The following is a 25,443-nucleotide window of genomic DNA, read 5'->3' as shown; positions in this document are numbered from 1 at the left end:
GTTTCATGGAACAGTTTGGGAAACACTGGTCTAAACTATTGAAGTTGTCAATATGGCTATTTTTTTCTTTTCTGCTTTTCATTAGCTTGTATTCAAATGCTTCAAGACAAACAAGCTCTAGCAATATAAATAATCACTAGAAACAAATGACCTTTAGTTCAGTTTGCTGACTTACAGGGAAGAAGAAAGTCTCCTCAAACTGTGGACAGATTGTTTTTTTCTTGACCACTGTCTTCCTGATGTCTTTACTCTTTGTCTTGCCACTTGAGAGAGTGACCACAGCATAGGGGTTGCATGAGCCATTAATGACTGGCAGGTCACTACATTCCAACACCCTGAAAACACACAAATAAATAATAAATAAAATTCTGATTTCTTGCTTGTTTGTTTGTTTTTTAAACTAAATTCCTGTTTTCCCAGTCATGTGACAACCCAGTATGTAATAATGGAAATTTAAATGAAACCTAAATAAAACAACTGCAATTCAGCCTGTGGGAGGACTGGGCACTATAACCTTGGTCAGCAGCCAGTCTAGGAGATGGAAACTCCAAATTAAAACCTACAACTATCTGTTGTTCAGGTCTCAGACTGGGCACTATAACCTTGGTCAGCAGCCAGTCTAGGAGATGGAAACTCCAAATTAAAACCTACAACTATCTGTTGTTCAGGTCTCAGACTGTACACTATAACCTTGGTCAGTAGCCAGTCTAGGAGATGGAAACTCCAAATTAAAACCTACAACTATCTGTTGTTCAGGTCTCAGACTGGGCACTATAACCTTGGTCAGCAGCCAGTCTAGGAGATGGAAACTCCAAATTAAAACCTACAACTATCTGTTGTTCAGGTCTCAGACTGGGCACTATAACCTTGGTCAGCAGCCAGTCTAGGAGATGGAAACTCCAAATTAAAACCTACAACTATCTGTTGTTCAGGTCTCAGACTGTACACTATAACCTTGGTCAGCAGCCAATCTAGGAGATGGAAACTCCAAATTAAAACCTACAACTATCTGTTGTTCAGGTCTCAGACTGTACACTATAACCTTGGTCGGTAGCCAGTCTAGGAGATGGAAACTCCAAATTAAAACCTACAACTATCTGTTGTTCAGGTCTCAGACTGTACACTATAACCTTGGTCGGTAGCCAATCTAGGAGATGGAAACTCCAAATTAAAACCTACAACTATCTGTTGTTCAGGTCTCAGACTGTACACTATAACCTTGGTCGGTAGCCAGTCTAGGAGATGGAAACTCCAAATTAAAACCTACAACTATCTGTTGTTCAGGTCTCAGACTGGGCACTATAACCTTGGTCGGTAGCCAGTCTAGGAGATGGAAACTCCAAATTAAAACCTACAACTATCTGTTGTTCAGGTCTCAGACTGTACACTATAACCTTGGTCGGTAGCCAGTCTAGGAGATGGAAACTCCAAATTAAAACCTACAACTATCTGTTGTTCAGGTCTCAGACTGGGCACTATAACCTTGGTCGGTAGCCAGTCTAGGAGATGGAAACTCCAAATTAAAACCTACAACTATCTGTTGTTCAGGTCTCAGACTGTACACTATAACCTTGGTCGGTAGCCAATCTAGGAGATGGAAACTCCAAATTAAAACCTACAACTATCTGTTGTTCAGGTCTCAGACTGTACACTATAACCTTGGTCGGTAGCCAGTCTAGGAGATGGAAACTCCAAATTAAAACCTACAACTATCTGTTGTTCAGGTCTCAGACTGTACACTATAACCTTGGTCGGTAGCCAGTCTAGGAGATGGAAACTCCAAATTAAAATCTACAACTATCTGTTGTTCAGGTCTCAGACTGTACACTATAACCTTGGTCGGTAGCCAGTCTAGGAGATGGAAACTCCAAATTAAAACCTACAACTATCTGTTGTTCAGGTCTCAGACTGGGCACTATAACCTTGGTCGGTAGCCAGTCTAGGAGATGGAAACTCCAAATTAAAACCTACAACTATCTGTTGTTCAGGTCTCAGACTGTACACTATAACCTTGGTCGGTAGCCAGTCTAGGAGATGGAAACTCCAAATTAAAATCTACAACTATCTGTTGTTCAGGTCTCAGACTGTACACTATAACCTTGGTCGGTAGCCAGTCTAGGAGATGGAAACTCCAAATTAAAACCTACAACTATCTGTTGTTCAGGTCTCAGACTGGGCACTATAACCTTGGTCGGTAGCCAGTCTAGGAGATGGAAACTCCAAATTAAAACCTACAACTATCTGTTGTTCAGGTCTCAGACTGTACACTATAACCTTGGTCGGTAGCCAGTCTAGGAGATGGAAACTCCAAATTAAAACCTACAACTATCTGTTGTTCAGGTCTCAGACTGGGCACTATAACCTTGGTCGGTAGCCAGTCTAGGAGATGGAAACTCCAAATTAAAACCTACAACTATCTGTTGTTCAGGTCTCAGACTGGGCACTATAACCTTGGTCGGTAGCCAGTCTAGGAGATGGAAACTCCAAATTAAAACCTACAACTATCTGTTGTTCAGGTCTCAGACTGTACACTATAACCTTGCTCAGCAGCCAATCTAGGAGATGGAAACTCCAAATTAAAACCTACAACTATCTGTTGTTCAGGTCTCAGACTGTACACTATAACCTTGCTCGGCAGCCAATCTAGGAGATGGAAACTCCAAATTAAAACCTACAACTATCTGTTGTTCAGGTCTCAGACTGTACACTATAACCTTGCTCAGCAGCCAATCTAGGAGATGGAAACTCCAAATTAAAACCTACAACTATCTGTTGTTCAGGTCTCAGACTGGGCACTATAACCTTGGTGAGCAGCCAATCTAGGAGATGGAAACTCCAAATTAAAACCTACAACTATCTGTTGTTCAGGTCTCAGACTGGGCACTATAACCTTGGTCGGTAGCCAGTCTAGGAGATGGAAACTCCAAATTAAAACCTACAACTATCTGTTGTTCAGGTCTCAGACTGTACACTATAACCTTGGTCAGCAGCCAATCTAGGAGATGGAAACTCCAAATTAAAACCTACAACTATCTGTTGTTCAGGTCTCAGACTGTACACTATAACCTTGGTCGGTAGCCAGTCTAGGAGATGGAAACTCCAAATTAAAACCTACAACTATCTGTTGTTCAGGTCTCAGACTGTACACTATAACCTTGGTCGGTAGCCAATCTAGGAGATGGAAACTCCAAATTAAAACCTACAACTATCTGTTGTTCAGGTCTCAGACTGTACACTATAACCTTGGTCGGTAGCCAGTCTAGGAGATGGAAACTCCAAATTAAAACCTACAACTATCTGTTGTTCAGGTCTCAGACTGGGCACTATAACCTTGGTCGGTAGCCAGTCTAGGAGATGGAAACTCCAAATTAAAACCTACAACTATCTGTTGTTCAGGTCTCAGACTGTACACTATAACCTTGGTCGGTAGCCAGTCTAGGAGATGGAAACTCCAAATTAAAACCTACAACTATCTGTTGTTCAGGTCTCAGACTGGGCACTATAACCTTGGTCGGTAGCCAGTCTAGGAGATGGAAACTCCAAATTAAAACCTACAACTATCTGTTGTTCAGGTCTCAGACTGTACACTATAACCTTGGTCGGTAGCCAATCTAGGAGATGGAAACTCCAAATTAAAACCTACAACTATCTGTTGTTCAGGTCTCAGACTGTACACTATAACCTTGGTCGGTAGCCAGTCTAGGAGATGGAAACTCCAAATTAAAACCTACAACTATCTGTTGTTCAGGTCTCAGACTGTACACTATAACCTTGGTCGGTAGCCAGTCTAGGAGATGGAAACTCCAAATTAAAATCTACAACTATCTGTTGTTCAGGTCTCAGACTGTACACTATAACCTTGGTCGGTAGCCAGTCTAGGAGATGGAAACTCCAAATTAAAACCTACAACTATCTGTTGTTCAGGTCTCAGACTGGGCACTATAACCTTGGTCGGTAGCCAGTCTAGGAGATGGAAACTCCAAATTAAAACCTACAACTATCTGTTGTTCAGGTCTCAGACTGTACACTATAACCTTGGTCGGTAGCCAGTCTAGGAGATGGAAACTCCAAATTAAAATCTACAACTATCTGTTGTTCAGGTCTCAGACTGTACACTATAACCTTGGTCGGTAGCCAGTCTAGGAGATGGAAACTCCAAATTAAAACCTACAACTATCTGTTGTTCAGGTCTCAGACTGGGCACTATAACCTTGGTCGGTAGCCAGTCTAGGAGATGGAAACTCCAAATTAAAACCTACAACTATCTGTTGTTCAGGTCTCAGACTGTACACTATAACCTTGGTCGGTAGCCAGTCTAGGAGATGGAAACTCCAAATTAAAACCTACAACTATCTGTTGTTCAGGTCTCAGACTGGGCACTATAACCTTGGTCGGTAGCCAGTCTAGGAGATGGAAACTCCAAATTAAAACCTACAACTATCTGTTGTTCAGGTCTCAGACTGGGCACTATAACCTTGGTCGGTAGCCAGTCTAGGAGATGGAAACTCCAAATTAAAACCTACAACTATCTGTTGTTCAGGTCTCAGACTGTACACTATAACCTTGCTCAGCAGCCAATCTAGGAGATGGAAACTCCAAATTAAAACCTACAACTATCTGTTGTTCAGGTCTCAGACTGTACACTATAACCTTGCTCAGCAGCCAATCTAGGAGATGGAAACTCCAAATTAAAACCTACAACTATCTGTTGTTCAGGTCTCAGACTGTACACTATAACCTTGCTCAGCAGCCAATCTAGGAGATGGAAACTCCAAATTAAAACCTACAACTATCTGTTGTTCAGGTCTCAGACTGGGCACTATAACCTTGGTGAGCAGCCAATCTAGGAGATGGAAACTCCAAATTAAAACCTACAACTATCTGTTGTTCAGGTCTCAGACTGGGCACTATAACCTTGGTCGGTAGCCAGTCTAGGAGATGGAAACTCCAAATTAAAACCTACAACTATCTGTTGTTCAGGTCTCAGACTGTACACTATAACCTTGGTCGGCAGCCAGTCTAAGAGATGGAAACTCCAAATTAAAATCTACAACTATCTGTTGTTCAGGTCTCAGACTGGGCACTATAACCTTGGTCAGCAGCCAGTCTAAGAGATGGAAACTCCAAATTAAAATCTACAACTATCTGTTGTTCAGGTCTCAGACTGGTCACTATAGCCTTGGTCGACATCCAAGCTAGGAGATGGTAACTCTGAAATAAAAGCTACATCTGCTATTCACAGCCGTCTCAGATGTCTGTGCCACTGTGAATGACATTTAAAGAGTGGTACTGGGCAGCCCAAACCAATTACCACTTTAAAAATACTCAGCACAGGCTGGAGGATACTACCTTATCACAGCTAGGACTGCACAGCCACATGAATACTGCGCTCCTCCTTAATCCTAGGGCTCAAAGACAAGACTTTTTAGTATTAATGCCAAGAACAGCATGACCTTCTTTTTTTTCCCTTCATTTCTTTGTTAAGCTATGTGACTTGATCCTCAATTGCTTAGTAATGAGCTTGCATCAGATAAGCCAAATATGTAAGACACAACTGGAATTGCATAGTTTTCTTTTGCATTATTCGGACTGAAGTCAATGTCATATTATTTCGATTGAGTTAACTTTTTCTCACCATAATATTTTCCTCATTTCAATAGAATTATTCATTTTGCTCCAATGTATTTCACTATCCTGCTATGATTTAACTTCAATAACTCTTTTGTTTGTTATCAGAAATAGTTTTATTTGGCATTGAATTATAGGAGAATGCGTTCTCTTTTTACACAACAGATAGTAAAGTTTATAAATCCAAAAGCAATTTAGTTTAATGAGGGGGGTCAAGGGTCAAACCAACGTTGGCATCGTCACTTAGGAGAGAAAGAGTGAAGAATGAAAGAAGCACTTGTGGCAAGACTTACTTGACAGCGACCCTGTGTGAGCTATCCGAGGAGTTAAGGCACTCATCTAGCCGGATCTCCACCTGTACTTTGCCTTGTACTTCAGTATCGCCATCTTGATAGGTCAGTGGAAACCAGTGCTCTTTCTGATGATATTTGTAGAGCTCTTCCTTTTTCAAGGAAACTTTTCCTAAAACCTATTTCATAGACAGCCTACATTAGGGCTTGTTTTTCAAACTCTTTAGTCAGTTGTCATAACTTTCAGTTATTTACAGGAAAGAAAAAAGTCTATTTGTGTTTTGTTTAAAATATTTCATTAAAGATGTCATACAAAAAGTAAACCCTCATCCCTTATTTACAATTACTGTGATTGGGGAAAACAAGAGAGTGTGAAAAATAAAAATTGAATTAATTAAATATGCTTTATATTGCATGCAAAATCAATAGAGCCAGTAATATCAGGATCATGACATCAATTTTTTATAAAGCAAATTTATAACCCCCCCCCCATTCCCCCTCAAAAGATAAGCATTTCAGGTCTGAGAATTAAGTTTCATAGATACTTTTGGAGAAGAATAGAATTTTAAAATATTTGGGTTAAAAACCTATGATGGACCAAAGGCATAAAATTATTTTTTTTTAAATTGAAAAAAAACAACAACTTTAAAATTACATTCATATGACTTTGTCAGGTTCTATTTTGCATGACTCCCCCCCCCCCTCCAAGACTTACCTACATTCATATTACTTTGTCAAATTCTAAACTATTTCGCATGACCCCCCCCCTCCAAGACTTACATACATTCATATTACTATGTCAAATTCCAAAGTAGTTCTCATGACCCCCCCCCCCCAAGACTTACATACATTCATATTACTATGTCAAATTCCAAAGTAGTTCTCATGACCCCCCCCCCCCCTCTCCAAGACTTACCTTGTTTTTGTTTCCAACTTCATACACATAAAATGACAATAAGCGAAATTTTTTGGGAATTTCTCCTTTAAAGTCTGCACCAAAAAAGGGACTGAAAAAGAAACAGAAATGAATAATCTCTTGACTTGAACTAAAAAATAAAAGAGAACTGTTTTATTGTCAAAAGCTCCTTGATTAATTCTTTTTGTTGCAAGCTCCTAGATTAATTCTTTTATTTTAGATGCCCTGGAAATAATTTGAGTTGCTTTGTAATTGTATTCAAATTTCTTCCATGAGGAGTTTATAACTCTCAACATTTTGAGAACTATTTCATAATATATATTTTTATTAGGTGATGGCACAGTTAGAAAAGAGCAGAGGATAGCAGAGGTGAAGTCTCCGAAAGGTTGGGAACCTCTTGTGTTAATTCTTTTTCTTGACATATTATAAGACCAGTTGGACAGGACAAGCCAGACCTATTATATATAGACTAGTTGGACAGGGCTGGCAAAAATAGTCCTTTGTTGACATTTAAACTAATAATGAACAGAAGATAAAAAAAAAAAGAATCATTAGTCACTGTTTGGCTGCAAGCCTTCTTCTTCTTCTTCAGTGACCTTTGGACCAATTTAGTTTATCTTATTAGGTGGGAGAAAAGAGAGAGAGAGAGAAACAAACTGCCTGAAAGTTCTGGTATTGGGTGAGTTCATAATTAGTGCTGCCAAATTATCAGTGGGAGTCAATACTAAGTATTTGTCAACAGTTTCCTTGTTACATTTCCTAATGTCCACATTTATGATCTAAGTGACAATGATTCAAGTTATGTTTCTTTAAAACTAGGTAGATCTAAGTGACAATGATTCAAGCTATGTTACTTTAAAACTAGGTAGATCTAAGTGACAATGATTCAAGCTATGTTTCTTTAAAACTAGGTAGATCTAAGTGACATTGATTCAAGCTATGTTTCTTTAAAACTAGATAGATCTAAGTGACAATGATTCAAGCTATGTTTCTTTAAAACTAGGTAGATCTAAGTGACAATGATTCAAGTTATGTTACTTTAAAACTAGGTAGATCTAAGTGACAATGATTCAAGCTATGTCACTTTAAAACTAGGTACATCTAAGTCTAGCCAGACCACAAAAAAAAAGTAACTCAATTATTTGCTTCCCAAACAGGGCCGGCTCATCAAGCAGAAGAAACTACATGTCAAGCCAAGGAGAGAGCGAGAGCTGGCATAGACTAGTAAGACTTGATCCATTATCCCACATGCCACAGCAAACTGCCACACTGGGAGGTGATCAATAAGATTGGCTCGGAGTCACAGATGCCATTTAAAAAGCAAACAAATCGATTCAAGGAGAGAGAAGATAAAGATAGAGATCTCCACGTTGAAATAAATGGAAGAGCTGGAAGTCTGGTGACAATCCAATGTAGAGAGACAAAATTTTCAAAAGTGGTCAATCTTGCCACCGTCCCTTTGCATAATGAGATAGGTAAGCTGTGGACTGGTGTACACATTCAAATGCTATTTCCCATAAAACCACTGGTCAGTACAAAACAATGCACACGTTTTTGTAAACAGGCAGTCAGTGGCGTAGCTAGGGTGGGGGGAGGTTGGGGGGGGGGGGGAGAATTTGAAAATCCCCGGGGCACCCACTTGAGGGGGGCCCTCGAATTTTCTTTACATTAAAATATAACACAAAATGCAGGGGCTCCCAAAGAAGTCAAGCCCCTGGGCCTCCAAACGCTGGAAAATTCCTAGCTACGCTCCTGCTGTCAACCAGTGGCGTGGGGAGGGGAGGGGAGGAGGGGTGCGATTTTGAAAATCTCTTCGGGCCCCCACTTAATGGCCCCTCAAATGAGTGTCCGAAATTATTTGTTTACATTAAATATTACACCATTATCTCGTCGTGATGTTGTAAGTGAAAATACAGGGGCCCCTTAAGAGGTATAGCCCCTCCCCATCCCGGCCCCTAAATCCCTAGCTACGTCACTGAATGCAACCTCCTACCGCACACGCACGACAACTCATTCAGCTATCTCAGTATGCTGTGCATAAATCTCTATATAACTACATAACTAGTGGAGGCTGTTGGTTTTGAATTAGTATAGACTTTCATTCTCTCTACTCGTTCAAGAAAATGGGTCGCCCCCAGTGTTTAGCGTGCGCGTGTATTTATTGGTAATAGTTTCATTCAGGCCTACAACGAAGACACGTTAGTAGACATCGGCTACACGCCTCCACCCACGCGACACCTAAGAATAAAAGAATTGTTTCCCCGTGACCCACAAACTCGGGTTTGTTTCGTCTGTGAACTGCGCCGTCCCAACACACGCACCCACTAGAACGAGTCGACCTGTCTTAAGTGGACCAGCACTATGAGACAACCACCAAGACAGCTCGAGGATGTTACTGGGTGGTTGTTGTTTTTTTTTAACAGCAGATCTATATTTTTGTTTTTTCTTCCTAAATGTCCACTTGCGCTGCCTGAGACGAATAATGTACATCTCCTCGAGCAGCGGTTCTCAACCTTTTAGGCTCGGCGACCACTTTTTACAACCCCCCACTCTGCCGCGACCCCGCCCCTTCCGCATACACACACAGCAATAGAAGAATGGACAAAAACAATTCATTTTTCGAAGGTCTTAGGCGACCCCTAGCAAATCGTCAATCGACCCCCAAAGGGGTCGCGACCCACAGGTTGAGAGCCCCTGTCCTAGAGGGATCATCTCCAATCAGGAAGTTTTGAAATTGGCCACCATTCACAGGATCTATGCTCTGACAAAGAGAAGACTACGCTGGCTCGGACATGTCACCCGCATGCCAGATGGTAGAATCACGAAAGTTGTTATATGCTGAGCCTGTGGATGGAGTCAGACCAAAGGTCGAGCACACCGGGGATAATCCCCAATTTATACCACAATTTAAAAAAAAAACGGCGCATGGATAGTGACATATATATTATATGTTAGGCTTTCTACCGTCCAGCCAGTGCAATGGACTCGTCCTTAGCCGCCCCAACGGGGATTCTTTTTTTGTACTTTCTTATTGGCCTAATCGTCTCCTCTATCAGGGCTGGCCTTAGGCATGGGCAAACTAGACAGCCGCCAAGGTCTCAAATTAGTAGTGGCCTCGCAAAGGAATAAAAAAAAGATAGAGTAAAAAGGTTTTCTAGTGTTGTTTTTTTTTTCGATTGAAACGCGAAAGACCGACAGAAGTTCGACACAGAAATAATATAGAACACGGAAGGCACATGCCACAGTGTTCACAAATTTTGGACCTTAAAAAATGAATATGTTCGCTTCGCGCTCCTAATACTGTAATACATCTAGTCGTACAATAATACATTTTGCGGTTGGAAAAAAATATTATTTTAAAATTGCTTTTGTAGAGATTTTCATGTTTATAGCCTACTCAGTGCGCTATGGTTCAATCTCTGGACCAATTTTGGGGGGGGGGGGGGGGGGGGGGTATCTAGAACAATGTTTCCGTGCTGCCTTTGCAAAAGCAATAAAAAAAAACACCTCTGATAGGAATTCAAACTTGCGCCCTCCTGATATCTAGGCCACCGAGACATAATAAATAAAAGAGAGAGAGAGAATTGATATAAGCCAATAGATCTAAATCCAGAGTAAAAGCGTTAAATTCATCATTCATAGACGGATTGACACGCCCAAATAGATTATAGATTTTTTTTTTTCAACCCTACATAAAGACATCGCAGTGCTCTTTATCAGTGGTTCTCGCGACTAACCTGATAACCGTGGGTCAACTATGTACCACTAGCAGAAAAATCACACTTCGTGCCCCGGAGCACTGAAAATTCAAGGATTTCAGGCTGGTAAATGTTTCTTTCTCAATGACACACAAGAAAACAGCCAACAAGAGGCAGCAGTTTCTTTGTACTTCTTTCAATGCCTTCAGATACTGAGAACGTAAAACCAGTCGCAGATTTACGTACTTGCAAAGTTCATTGGCCAACGAACTGCCGCTAGCATAGAAGAGGACTCTGTTGTCTTTCCGAAAAAGTTTAAGATGATCTTGGAGAAATAAATCACAGCCCGTTAGTTGGAGAGCAAAAGGAAAGGTTTCAGGAGAACGTTCTGAAAAGCGTCAAAGAAGATTCAAGACAAGAGCGTCTTCTTCTAGATTAGAAATGAATATCCCTTGCCAAGCAGCAGTGCTCTACATACTCACAAAGACAAAGTTTAGACAAAATAAAAATAATGAACTGAATTGACTTTTTAAGGTCGGTGCTCAAAGCAAATGATTCTGCAAGTCCTACCAAATGATTCTGCAAGTCCTACCAAATGATTCTGCAAGTCCTACCAAATGATTCTGCAAGTCCTACTAAATAATTCTGCAAGTCCTACCAAATGATTCTGCAAGTCCTACTAAATGATTCTGCAAGTCCTACCAAATCAAGAGACCGAGTGGGATTCAAGTGCAAGCAACTTGGAGTTGCGGGAAGAAATCGAGACAATTAGAAATGGAGCCGAAATACAAAAAAAAAACGATCAAATTCCAAAACCCGAAACAAAACAAATTGAACTCGTTAAAACTACTATTTGAAATGCATGCCAGTCGCCTTGGTTACAGCACGAGGTGGGGGAATCAATAGTACTAAGTTGTTATGAGGCCTACTAAAGACATGAACAATTGTTACAATGAGACAGGACAGTAGAGTCTCTCGCTTTCCCTTGTTGTAGACAATGTTTGATGTTATTTAGTTGAAGTGGGAAGATATAGGACGAACCGGTGTTTCCCTAAACATTGGAATAAAACAGGCACAGTCTGATCTGCAAAGGGGAAGATTTAGTCTAAAGAGTTTTAGGGGGAAAGAATGGCAGTCATTTTATTTCGTGTAAATCGTAGAAGTACTGTAACAAATAAATACTAATAGGATTATTGTAATCTGGTCATATCAATCTAAACGTGTATTTTCTTTAATCCATGCGAAGTTGTTTTCTTTTCCTAGGCACGTTTAAAAAGAAAGGAAATAGGTCAATACTACCTGAAAGGAAATAGGTCAATACTACCTGAAAGGAAATAGGTCAATACCACATCGAAGAGAGAACCTGGCAGCGGGCGGCTTCCGAACAAGACAGCTGGAAGTTTCTTATAAAGGTCGCGTGATACGCATTTGAAACAAGAAAAATTCCACTGCCGCTAACAGACGCAGACGGCGAAAAGAGAACCTAAATCGGCCATCGCCGGACAGCGAGTATGTCTCCGCTAAATATGGCAAAATATGTATTCCTCATTAATCTTCGGACCTTATTATTGTGTAAACAGAGCATAAACAAAAAGAAAATGGTTCAATATAACAAGAAAAACATTTTAACAATGGTATAAATTAGTTTACATCTAGAGAACAATGAATCTGTGCGATGAATAATTGTATCTACTGTTTTTGTTTAGCGCTATTTCATACTTTTAGATTTCTCAACACGCTATGATACTTGTCTGGACCCGTTGGGAACATGGGGATATCTGATTGGATTTTACAGTAATTGGAACTCGGGGTTCACGCCCCCTCGGGCAGACATTCTAACCACTCTGCTAGCGAGGTACTTATGACTAGAAAATATTGTATAATATATACTATTGGTTACAATTTAGAGCGGCGACCTGTAAAGGAGACACATTCAGCTTATAGCACCACTTCAGTCAAGTACAATTTCTTTGCCTTGTTCGAGCTACCAAACAAAATAATTAATTACCAATAGTCCTGTGTTGTAAAAGAAATGATTGTGTAAAATTTCAGCTTGATCTGAGATTGGTTGTCGGAGTGAGTTGATATAAGCTTTTTAAAACGCAAGCAAGAGATAACAAACCCTTTTTTAAAACAACGCTTATCTAATGGGAAGAACTTCGCAATTAAAACTATATATCAATAAAGTAAACGTTATTTCCCTAATTCGATATCAAACAACATAATTAATTACCAATGACTATTTTTTTAAATTGATTATCTTTTGTTAGGTAAAATAAATAATTGTTTAAAGCTTTATCTTTATTCGAGAATGGGTGTGGCAGAAACAATGTGTACGATTACCCAAAGGGACCAAACCCTACATAATTAGTAATATCTGTGAGTACTGAAGGATTAATTTCCCTTGGTATCAAACAAAATAATTAATTACCAGTAATTGATTGACTATAAGGTTATTTTTTTATATTGATTCGTGTTTTGTCAATGCCAATCAATAATTGTGCAAAGTTTCCATTTGATCCGACCAATGGCTGTAGGAGAAATAACGTGTACAAACTTTTTGACCAGACAGACAGTGAGTTGATCTAAGCTCCAGTGTTCTGTGTTCGTCCTGTCAACTCAGTCAACACACTATGACAGAGATATGAGTCGCAGATACATTGCAGCCTAGTTCAGTCAACAGAACTTAGAAAACAAAAACAATCGGTTATAGGATAAGTTATGCCAATAAAATGTTGGACACGGGAAATCCAGTGAACAATGTATGGTCTAGACGCGCTGGATGTAGGTCAACTACAAGTATGTAGAAAATATACACTCCTAGCCACAACAAAGGTAATCTGACACAATGCACATTAGACTGTCTTGGGGGGGGGGGGGGGAGGTGAAGAGTGTGTTCAATTACTTCATTAATTAGCTCTTCAATACTTTCATCAGCGGGGAGGGAGGGCGCAGCTTTAAAAAGGTGGGGGGGGGGGGGGGGCGACACATCTAGGACATGACCACAATTTCAGGAACTACTTAGTAGCGTTTCCCCCCCCCCCCCCCATACTTGTACTTGGCGAAGTCGTGCTAGTGGTCCACGCTGGCTAAACTTCCCTGCCCCCCTTGTGACGGGAACTCCGTTTGGAAGTACAATGACAAGACTTCTCAAGCCGCCATCCCCCCAACGACTTATTGCTCATCTGCTGTGCAATAGAAATACTCAAACCCTACTTGAATGACTATCAGTTCAGTTCGGTTTACTCAGTGGCTAAGACCTCAATAGGTTTTTGTCTCATTTCTTGTGCTTCGCTACGGTTTAAAAAAAAAAAAACAGTGAATTCGACATGGTTTAACTTTTTTTTTTTTACAATTAAAAGGCTTCAATACTGGTTAGAATAGCTTTGACATGGACTATTTTTAAGAAAAAAATTATATCGAACTTGAATATTACTTTTTTAAAAACTCAGACTTTTAGGGGGAATAGCAAAGTATTCAAGATAAAGGCGCTCAACTAAACACGTATAGAGGAGGGGTGCTGCCTTAAAATGATAATACGATTCGCTGGCCCGACAAGATTTCTGTGACAAAGAACATTGCCCATAAAAGAAGACATCCTTCAGAGACCATGGAGAGCCTGTCTCCTACATCACATTTGTTTCCGGATGTGTTCAGAAACTGATAACGTAAAACAGTCAAAGTTCATTAAGGTCAAAGCTCAAAGGTCAACGTACTACTGCTAGAACAGAAGAAGACTCTTGACCGATAAGGTTTTTGCTGATCTTTGAGAAATAGATCACGCCTCATGTGCCAGCTTCAGAAAAGTTGTTAGCTGATCTTTGAGAAATAGATCACGCCTCATGTGCCAGCTTCAGAAAAGATGTTAGCTGATCTTTTAGAAGTAGATCACACGCCATGTGTTAGCTTCAGAAAAGATGTTCGCTGATCTTTGAGAAGTAGATCACACCCCATGTGTCAGCTTCAGAAAAGATGTTAGTTGATCTTTGAGAAGTAGATCACACGCCATGTGTCAGCTTCAGAAAAGATGTTAGCTGATCTTTGAGAAGTAGATCACACCCCATGTGCCAGCTTCAGAAAAGTTGTTAGCTGATCTTTGAGAAATAGATCACGCCTCATGTGCCAGCTTCAGAAAAGATGTTAGCTGATCTTTGAGAAGTAGATCACACGCCATGTGTCAGCTTCAGAAAAGATGTTAGTTGATCTTTGAGAAGTAGATCACACCCCATGTGCCAGCTTCAGAAAAGATGTTAGTTGATCTTTGAGAAGTAGATCACACCCCATGTGCCAGCTTCAGAAAAGATGTTAGTTGATCTTTGAGAAGTAGATCACAACCCACGAGGAAAGAGGGGAAGGCCAAGAAATACATGACGCCGATATTTGGAAGCAGATGTGCCAGACAATGAGACAGTTGGAGAGAGACGCCTGGAGGAAGCTGCTTGGAGCCAGACGGAATTATAATGGTGGATGTGAGGGGATTGAATGGGAACATGTCGCGTGAATAGCGTATCGTACAATGAACTTAAATCTTGCGTCTGTATGTTACTAACATTTCAATACAAGAAGAGGGGAGACCAAAACCTACTGTTGCTTTGAGCACCAACCGAGGTTAGTCCGGCATTGAAAACCTAAGCTATTTATACATTGTAATCAAAATGGTACAACTATTATCATCGTATCTCTTTACTTATCATCTAAATTCAACAAGTTTAAACAAACTCTGGCACCGAAACAATTCAAATGTGAAGACATATTGTCTTATGCCCTAGATTCTTTAAAAATGCAATTTGTATAGTATGTGGCGTATTCGTGCTAACTGATCAGCAGTTATACCAATCATGTGCAAGGGAGAAGGCTGAAGTTACATTAAAATGTCTCGGACCTCGGCCACTCACCATCTTGAAAAGTAGCAATCAATTTTATTTTCATTTTATCCTTTCTGACGCTTAAGAGTTGTTTTTTTTCTTTAGAAAACTCAGTAAGTCAATTTGTATATTATATGCTACAATAATAATGTCACGAGTCGAGTCTGTGACCTATTTCGACCAGTTTCTAGAAGCGAGGTCAAACCAGTGCAAGTGTCCAGCGTAAACAAGTTAATTTTAGGTATCCAATCAAAGAAAGAGGTTAAGGGAAAAAAAAAGCACACGTCAGCTCCTAGAAGGTCAAAGTTACTAAAATAATTATCGGAGAAGTTTCCATGATTCTGGAATGTACGATTAAGAAAGGTATAAATTAAGGGAAAGTCAGTTAGACGGGGTCCTCGCTTAGTTATCGCTTAAGTCCTCTCTTAGTAAAGGGTTAGTTAAGTTTTGTGATATAAGGGGGTCCATTTAATTAAAGTTTTATTAGTTGCAGTAATATTATCTGAAGTTATATTACTTGAAGTTGAAGTTATACTAAGTGAAGTTTCATGTATCTTTAAGTTTTATTTATGAAGTATCAAGTCAAGTTGTTGGTAAATTGAGAAGTTAATTTTATGTGAAAGTTGAAGAAGTATTATTAAAGAAGTTTTGAAGAAAATACAGAGAGATGTTTCTTTCTTCACTTCATTGACTTGTCAAGTTTGATAATATAATCCCCGGCAAGTGTGATCGTCACAAATAACTACATGAAGAATTGGAGGAAAGAAGGGGAAGAACTCAAGATTGGATGTGAATCATGTATTCCATGTTAACACTCTACAGGTCTATCCAGCTTGAAAAGGACGATCAATACAAACATAAGGAGAAAGAAAAGCACACGACACTCCACTTCTAGAGCTTGGTCAGAGATATAATTTAAATATTTGTTTTTATCATACTTAAGGCAACGCCTGGCAGATCACCCCCACCCCGCCCCCAAGGGAGGAGGGCCTTTAAGGAAGTATGTGTCTCTCTTGGACAGTACCATTGGCAGAAGCAAAGCAGAAATACTCTTCTGTTGGTTATTAGAAGCTGGCGAGTGTAATGCCAAGATTTGGGTGCATTATGTCGTGATCTGTTGGGGAATGCATATAAACTCAAATGCGATCAAAGTATACAGCAGATAACTCTAAAAGGCCAATGACCAATCGTAGAATATTTGTTTAACTTGATCGCTTGACTTCCGAACCAAAGGTGCCGGGTTCGAATCTCGGTGACGACTGGGATTTTTAATTTCGGGATCTCTGGGCGCCTCTGAGTTCGCCCAGCTCAAATGGGTACCTGACATTAAAGTTAAGGCGGATGGTCGTTGTGCTGGCCACATGACACCCTTGTAAGCCGTGGGCCACAGAAACAGATGACCTTTACATCATCTGCCCTATAGACCGCAAGGTCTGAAAGGGGAACTTTTTTTATCGAAATAAAAGTGAAATATACAATTCTATTCACCAAGAAAATTTCATTCATATAGTTTACTTTTACCTTTAAAAAACAAATGTTCACATTTTGGTCACATCATATGCCAGATACGGTAAACTCAAAAATGTGTCAATAAACTTTAACCAGTTAACTAGATTTTCTATTTTGAAAAATGAGCTATGCTCTGCCCAGGTCATAAAGAAGTCTTCACACGAAACACGGCGCCCATTGTTAAAATAGCACACGACATAAGCTTCTCTGTGAAAATACAATTAATGGATAGCTCAAGGGGCTGATCGATAGTTCTTTATTTAGGACACCACAAAAGGCCGAGAGAGAAACGTGAAATTAATTTGTCAAAGGCCAAAAATAGTGACCCACTGTAATAAGCATTGCTCAATAATAATTTTTTTTTACTAGCGAAAAGACACTTATTAATATTTCCGTCATCGTTTAATGTTGAATTCTGTCAGCTTCCAAGATTGGCGTGACGTCGAATCCCCAGATACATCCGGTGAAGAGTTATTGCTGCTAGATCTAAGAGGTTTGAACTAGTTTGAGGCGGAATTACTGTCTGTGGTCTTTGAACGCTTAATTGCGTAGTTTAAAAAATTATTTACTTAATTTGCTCGGTATCAGGTCGTTTTAAAATTAAATTCTAAGACGTTTTGATCAACTCAAGGATGTGTCTTGATGGCGAACTCACGTCAAACTCTGGATACCGGTAATTACGGATCTGGACTCGCGCCCACGAGAATAACATTAGAGAAGGGAAGCGCATCAGTTGTTCGTTTGTTTGTTTGTCTCAAGCATAAATGATAAGTTTCCATTTATCATAGATAAGTGATGTATAAGTTCAAACACTTATTCCCATACAGCAGGAAGAAAAGCAAACTAATTCAGAATCGGTCTCCATGTTAACATTCTCAAACTAACAGGTAACGACCAAAGCAGCGTAGTAGGTCTAATTCTGAAAGTGGACAAATGTAGTCCAACTGAATTTCCATTAGTTTGGACCAATCCAATAATCTTGTATAAGCATTTCATAACATCTTCAGCTAAATTTTAAATTATGTTTGATGTTTTTCCTTTCATATTATTTTTCAGTAAAACAAAACTAGATCCAACGCATCTGGATTTAACGCGAAAGGCAGAAAGGAACAAGACAACAAAGAGAGTGCAGAAGTTTGCAGACGATCCGGAAGTGATACATTGTACATTGTTTTTTTATTGACGTGCTAGAATGACAGACAACACAAATACAATATCGGATTTTCTCAACCTGGGGTGGCAAAATACATATATATATTAAAATCCCATTTTATTTATAAGAAATAACCGATTCTGACATTAGCATTAATCATCTATTTTAAGACGTGTTGCTATTTATATTTCTGATGAAACGTCACGTAGGTTAATAAACTAAGTGATTAGACCTGTGGGCATTCTTACAAACCTAGGCCTGTCCACGGTTATTCCCTTTAGTCACTCACAAGCCACTAGGCCAAGCGATAAACAATTACTTTGTAACAGGTCGTAGCCTTCAGATAACAGTGGAACTATCCCTAATTTGTATTTCGGACTTTATTGTATCATTTATAAAGTGTCATGGGTTGAAAACAAACAGAAATGTAGCCATGTCATTGTTCAACAGTATAAACATAATCTCCTCTCTCGATGCCATGCTGACACTCTCTGGACTTGCATCAGAAAGGAAAGTCAGAGTCTTGGTGGTCTGACAAAGAGCACATTTAAAAGGTGTAAACATTCAACTGTCTCACATCCATATGCAGATAAATGTATCCTTGGAAATGCAGTGGCTAATTCACTGCTACTATACAACTGGTAGAAAGAGTGTTGTTGTGTTAAATATACCTCCTTTATACAAATCATAATTTGTGAACAAAATTAGTTGAATATCTGTATAATATAAGCTACATATTAATATTTGAACCCCTCTATCACAAATTTTATCATTGGTAAATATAAAATGAAAAAGGGTTGTACCAGATGGGAGGGGTGCAATCGCCTTCCGCCCATCGGACAAACCAATACTTTTTTTCTTTTTTTGTATTTTAGTTAAGAAATTACAAAATTAAAAAAAAAAATGTCATTAATATTATTTATATATGCTATAAATTAAATGCTTATATCAAGTCGCCCCACTTCTATTTTTTAATGCCAAATGCAATAATTAGCAGAAATTATAAAAAGGAGTCAGGATTAACATTTTCACTACCACCCTCTGCCATTTCCAGACGAAAACATGACGTTTTAGAACAGAATAGTCAAATATGGTGACAGGGTTTATGTAATTGCACAAGATTTATCATATTTATTTTAAGAAATTTTTTAATTTTGGAAAATTTAGAATTCATATGAAATTTTTCAGTATAAGAGTAACAATCGAGATGAGTTCTGAACCCAAATATTGTTTTCCTAGTCACCTTCTTCCAACCTTTACTCAAACTGATATTATTCTATTGTTTAATTAAATTTGGGTCAAAACTCACAATATATACTTAAATCCTAAAAATGTAAAAAATTTAGAGTAGAATCTAATTGGTCCACTTAATTTTTCCTCCAACTTCCGAAATTTTTTGTTTAGAGCTTTGAATTATGGTTCTATAACAAAACAAAGTTACAAACATGCCCTATTGAACAAAATAAATCACTTTCAAATGAGCTTTTATTTCAAATATTATTTTTTGAATAGGTTGTATTTGTTTTTGTTACTACAATGTATTAAGGGCGAATAAATTCATATTAGAATATTTTTCAAGTAACACATTATTCAAGTGGTGCTTTTCTAATAGGATGAATAATGAGCTGTAGATGTCAGGTGAATGCCTTTCTGAAATGAAGCGCTCCCCCAGACCCACTAGCTGTACAGCTGTTTTTTGGTTTTTGCTTTTTATGCCCAAGGTTGAGAAACACTTTTTTATTCTCATATTACATAAATATATATATATATATATACATACATGCTGTACGTGCACTTATGCATAGGGTTAGGGTTTACTAGGCGCTAGGGTTTGGAAAAAATCCCCCCCCCCCCAATTCCAAAGTTCTGGATCTGCTAGTGGTGCAACCTGAATAGAGGTATTGTAAAAAGACTAGTATTACAAGAAAACATTGCACATCAAATTAGATATATATATATAGATAGACAGACAGATAGATAGATATTTATTCATGGTCTGCCTTTTTTTTTCAAGGAACACTTCTTCTTCTACTTTGTTCTCATTATCAAGTTGGAGCGTTCAGATGAGTAGACCAATACATGAGATGAACTGTGCAGTGGTTTCCAAATCAGGGAGCTCTCCATATAAATTTCTTTCTATAGGGTCGAGGAACATTATTTTCCGTCTCCATTTTCTGGCATTGTTCTTAAGTGATCAAATAAACACAATCTGTTTTTATTTCTGTCACTTAAGATGGTTGTTCATTAAATTTGTTTACATCCCAAAGGCTCGCCCTTCAACTATTTAATATATTATATCTCATACATCCCCATATTTCAAGAAATTCCCTAAGATGTCTCCAAAAATTTTTTTTAAAGTAAAAGACAAGTGTGTCATTTACAGTTTGAAAGTGCTTACTAAAGGAAACACTTACTTTAGAGATTTCTCGACTATACTTGTCCTAAAAATTTCTTCTGAATCTATCTTAATGGCGCAGCATGTGTTTCTGGAGCTGCTAGAAAAAGATGTTGCTGGCAAATCTTTAGCTTCACCTGTAATGTAAGAGATATTTTATTGACAAATTAATATAGAAATAAAAAGCCAAACTTTGATTAGCAAGATAGATGGCTACGAATTTATACAATAAATAAAAAAGTATTTATTCGAAAATCGTCCATATATATATATATATATATATATATATATATATATATATATATATATATAATACCCAGTTTTTCTAAAAGCATGTACAATCAATGGAAAAATGTTGAGTGTCTGCTACACTAACAGCATGAACTAGATTAACAAAGTAAATTGATATAACATTACCTTTCATTATTTATGACTCAGAGTAGGAAACTTTAAAATACACAAAAATTATCTTTAAGTTTTCATTCATACACAGTTGGAAACTAACTACAATTGGAAGCAGATATTTTATGAATCAGTATGAGTATCAAAATACTTTAAGAGCCTTGCGTGTAACAAAGTCATACAATATATCATAAAAATATGTTTCCTGCATAGATCACGCTCAGTAGCAAGAATTATCAAAGGTTTCAATCTATCTTCAAGAAATTATTCATCAGTTTGAAGTGCAAGATGCTTCTTTCACCAGATTTCACAATTACGGATATTGTATCATGCCGTTTATTTTAACGTGCGTTGGATTGGCGTTTTCCATATTGAAGTACACCCCAAAATGACAATTTTGTCTATATTTCAGGAGATTTTTATGAGTTTTCAAAAGATTTTAATAATTTCCAGAGATTTCTAGTTCTGTATATTTTGCAATCTCAGGAGCTTTCCAGGAGCTCCTGGTAAATCAAGGCACAAAATGGTTTAATTTAATAAATTACACCTAGGATTAGCATGGGGCTAAGCATTTTAAGCATAAATATTTAAATAGAATGTAAGTAAATACATAATATGCATCGTTAAGCCTTAGAATCATATTTTAGTTTATAATTTATTCGTAATACACCATCGGGTAATAGTTCATGTTATTGAAGACAATATTTTCATTATTAAATGGTACAACTCATGAAAATGAATTTTGAACAAAAGAATGTAATGAAACGAAAAAATGCTGATTTTTTTAATGGTATCTAGTCTGAGAGGGCTCGAGTATGAACCTTGTGTCAAGAAATTTCATGATTTCATGATTATGCTTTCCAAATCTACCTGACATCACATTTGCACTTGTCAGAAATCCATTCACAGTCAAAGATATAGTAGATATTACAGAGGCTTTAGGCGAAGAGTATGACTATACTGAACGAATTGATAGTGATAATTTATTTCAATGTCAGTTACACAAATCTGTAGTATCAAGTATTTGAAGTCATATTCCTGATTTGCCCCCTTCTTCTTCCATTAATATATATTTCTGTGAAACACAAGTTATCCAGCCTGTTAGTTATAAAGTCAAGGAAAAAAAAAACTTTCTTGATCTCCAAAAGACTGTCCCAAAAATTTCTGATCTGGTTTTAAAAACAGAAACAAGCTATGTTGCAACACTATGTTGTATTCATTATACTTTACTGACTTTATGATTCTAAAACTGCTACAGATACGTGCATCGCCAATGTTTTCAAATTCTCAAACATAAGTATGCAACATGAAATTGGTGAATCAAATAAGAAATAAGTCTAGAAAAGTAAACAAATGCAAGTCAAAGAGGAACTTTCATTTACATTAGAAATTATAATTACGGCTACATTGTCAATGTCATCTAGCATTAGATTAGCAAAAGCATAGTTAGTTACGGTTATGGACGAAAAATAAATGCATAGAGGGAAATTGTAAAAAGGGTTGCCTAATTAAAAAGGTTGAGATCTTGAACCAATCCACTGCTTTCCTTCTGTCTTTAGACAGATCTAAATAGATCTAGAATCTAGAGATTAATTCTAGATCTGGACCTGGAAATCTAAATCTAGAATCTAGTACAGTAGTTGTAGACTCTCTAATCTAGATCTACTAACTAAACTCTAGGAACTATCTACTAGATCTAAATCTAGAATCTAGATTTAAGTCTAGATGTAGAGATCCAAATTTAAAAATTATAGATCTACTCATCATACTTCTGTCTGATGTATACTAGAGTCTAGATCTACTTCTACTGTTAGTGTGACCTGTGTGTACTTTCTTACTGTCTACTACTAGTACTAGATCTTCTTGAAATTGTCAGGTAGAGTTGAGTCTTCGACTCTTGGAACTCTAAGCCAGCAAAATTGAAGAAGAGCTTCCTTTCACGGCCTGAATGAGAACAGTGTACACTGTTCTGTCTCTGTCTGGCGGGGTGTCAGACTCACAGCCAGAGACCACGTGCACCAGGACCCCTGCCAATTTCCTTTTCTATACCAGGCTAACTGTGCATTGATTTTGACAAGGTTGTGGGAGCTTTTTTACAACTCCGCACAGTGCAATGAGGATGCTCTCGCACCCCCTTAGGCACCCCTACAGGAGTCTTGTTTTGATACCCTTTAGCCTAATCGTTTCCTCGTACAATCATTTCCACCCGGACGCCACTATGAGGCAGGGTAGCATGCCCTGGAGTACTAAGATCTAGATTGTTCTAGAGTAGATTATCTGTTAATTCTGTTTACTAGATTATAGATTTAGTACTAGTAAAACTACTAACTAGCACTACGTTACATACTTAGTAATACACTGTCACTAATGACTTCTAGAATTTACTAGATCTTGTCTAAGTCTAGAGTGTCTAGAATTTAGTAGAATAGTCTCAGACTAGATCTAATCCTAATTTCTAGATCTAGAAATACTTGACAAGTATTTTTCAAGTAAGGCTAGTCTACAGAGTACAGTACAGTAACATCACACTCACTCACACTAACAGTCTGAATGTCAGTCTGACTCTTTACTCTTTTGAGACTTTTGAGTCTAATTCAAATGTGTAACTGTAATTACTGTAATTTAAGCTTTACTTTACTAGACTGTAACTAGAGTTAACTAGTCCTCTTTTACTCTAGAATACTCTAGTCTAGAGATCTAACTTCTAAGTCTAAGTAATTACCTTTAAAATAACTAGTTTAACGTTACTTTCACTTTGTAAGTAAATAGTTGCGATACAGTCTAGTCACGTACTTTAAATTACTGCATCTACTACCATTTCAATTCAGGCATTTCTACTCTACTGACTCTAGTCAGTCTAGTCTACTCTAGTGTCTAACTCTAGACAAGTCTCCACTGTCACTGTGACTGTCTACCTAGCCAGTCACTGACTGAGCAGTGAGACTGAGTCAGGAAATAATTTACGCGGCAAAATGCTTCGCACTGATAAGCTAAGGGTTTTGGATAATGATGAACAAATTCTTTAGCACTAAGTAAAAATGCAATGCGATTAGAATTTAGAACTAACCTATTTTGACACGCAATGTTTCCTCAACTCTTACATCCTTGTATTCAGCCTCTGCCATGTTGCTAATTTATAACATTCTCCTGACTCCTGTTTTTGATGTCACCGGATGTTGTAGTCAGTGACCGAGTAGTCAATTCGCAAACTGGCTGACCACTTTTGGTTCCACCGCAATCTGGATATTCGATAGACTAGATCAAGATTTAGATGTAGTAGTTATTATTAAAGATACTAGATTTAGATAGCTAAATAATTTAATAACAATCTCATTTATGCTGCTCATTAGTCATTTCCAGTTGCAACTAATCGCTCCATGAGATAGAATTAGAACATATCGATAATAAACCACTTTGCGCATGCTTATTTTTAATTGTTAAAAAATAATATCGCAAAATAGATACATACAGATTTAGAATCTACATCTTTCATTCTAGATGCTATCAGTATAGATCTAGGCCTACGTTCCTAAAGAATATGATATAAACAATAACCTATTATACAGATAGGGTGCAATTATAAAAAAAAAATCCTGTATTTTATTTTTCATCTAGCTTTTTTCTTTAATGTGTGGTATGTTCTCAGGACTGTCGTCACTATAAATACAACCCGCTGACCACTGGCGATCGCCCCTACCGCCCCCCCCCCCACTCGGCCGACCCCCCCCCCCGAAGGGGGGGGGCGGACGAATTTAGTATAGAAGTCACACAATTTGTATACGAATTTATTACTTATGTTAATAATATATACTAATTATTTATATCTCAAACTATTTTTAGATTATTTCGCCCCCCCCTCTAGTATGTTGGCCGATTAGGTGGGGTCGTGAGGGGGCGATAGCATCAATCCGCCCCCCCCCCTAACCATCAACTTTTGAGTGGGGGGGGCGGTCCAATTTATTTGTAGAAATCACAGCTTGCCAAAAGAATCAATTAAATATCTATATGATTAAAACTTGTTATTGATATTTTAACCAATCTTTATATTATGTCGTTCCCCTGTTGTCCGATTGGTGTGTGTGGGGGGAGGGGGGTGAAACCTCTACTGCCCTTCCCACCTAAACCCTTTGAGTGGGGGGGGGCGGTCCTACTTTTATGGAGAAATCATAGTTTCTGACCAAGATTAGTTGCATTGATATATAAATTTGATATTATGTCGCTCCCCTCCAGGTATCTTGGCCGATTCGGTGGGGTAAGGGGGGGGGCGATTGCATGTACTGCCCTCCCCGCTCTAGCCCTCTGAGTGGGGGGGGGCGGTCATATTTTTATGGAGGAATCATAGTTTGTGAACAAAAATAGTTGAATTTCTATATAATTGATATGTGAAACCATTTGTATATTATGTCGCACCACACTCTAATCTCAAATATTATGATTAGTAAATATAAAAGAAAAAACAGTTGGGAGGGGCGATACATGCCATCTCCTTTCCCTCATCGAACGAAGCAATAATTTTTCTTTTTGTATTATAGTTAAGAAATTACAAAATGTAAAAAAAAAATCAGCCACAAATATAATTTATATATG

The 25,443-nt window shown here is 38.2% G+C and overlaps 1 protein-coding gene across 2 annotated transcripts in view; it reads right to left on the bottom strand.

Moving 5' to 3' along the window:
- The window catches only part of LOC106053487 (ras GTPase-activating protein 3-like), a 70,434-nt gene extending 46,428 nt beyond the window's left edge, over nt 1–24,006 (bottom strand). For both annotated transcript variants that reach the window (XM_013209044.2, XM_013209046.2), the window contains exons 1-5: nt 23,924–24,006; nt 20,474–20,591; nt 6,835–6,925; nt 5,922–6,097; nt 176–335 (exon numbers count right to left, since the gene is read on the bottom strand). In XM_013209044.2, coding sequence (XP_013064498.2) covers nt 176–335; nt 5,922–6,097; nt 6,835–6,925; nt 20,474–20,591; nt 23,924–23,981 — 603 coding nt within the window. In that variant the 5' untranslated portion in view covers nt 23,982–24,006. The remainder of the gene's footprint in view (nt 1–175; nt 336–5,921; nt 6,098–6,834; nt 6,926–20,473; nt 20,592–23,923) is intronic.
- Between the last annotated feature and the right edge of the window lie 1,437 nt (nt 24,007–25,443).

Source organism: Biomphalaria glabrata, chromosome 15 (genome assembly GCF_947242115.1).
Source record: "Biomphalaria glabrata chromosome 15, xgBioGlab47.1, whole genome shotgun sequence".
Taxonomy (NCBI): Eukaryota; Metazoa; Mollusca; class Gastropoda; family Planorbidae; genus Biomphalaria; species Biomphalaria glabrata.
The sequence above is the reverse complement of the archived record's forward strand: the minus strand, read 5'-3'. Positions and strand labels throughout refer to the sequence as shown.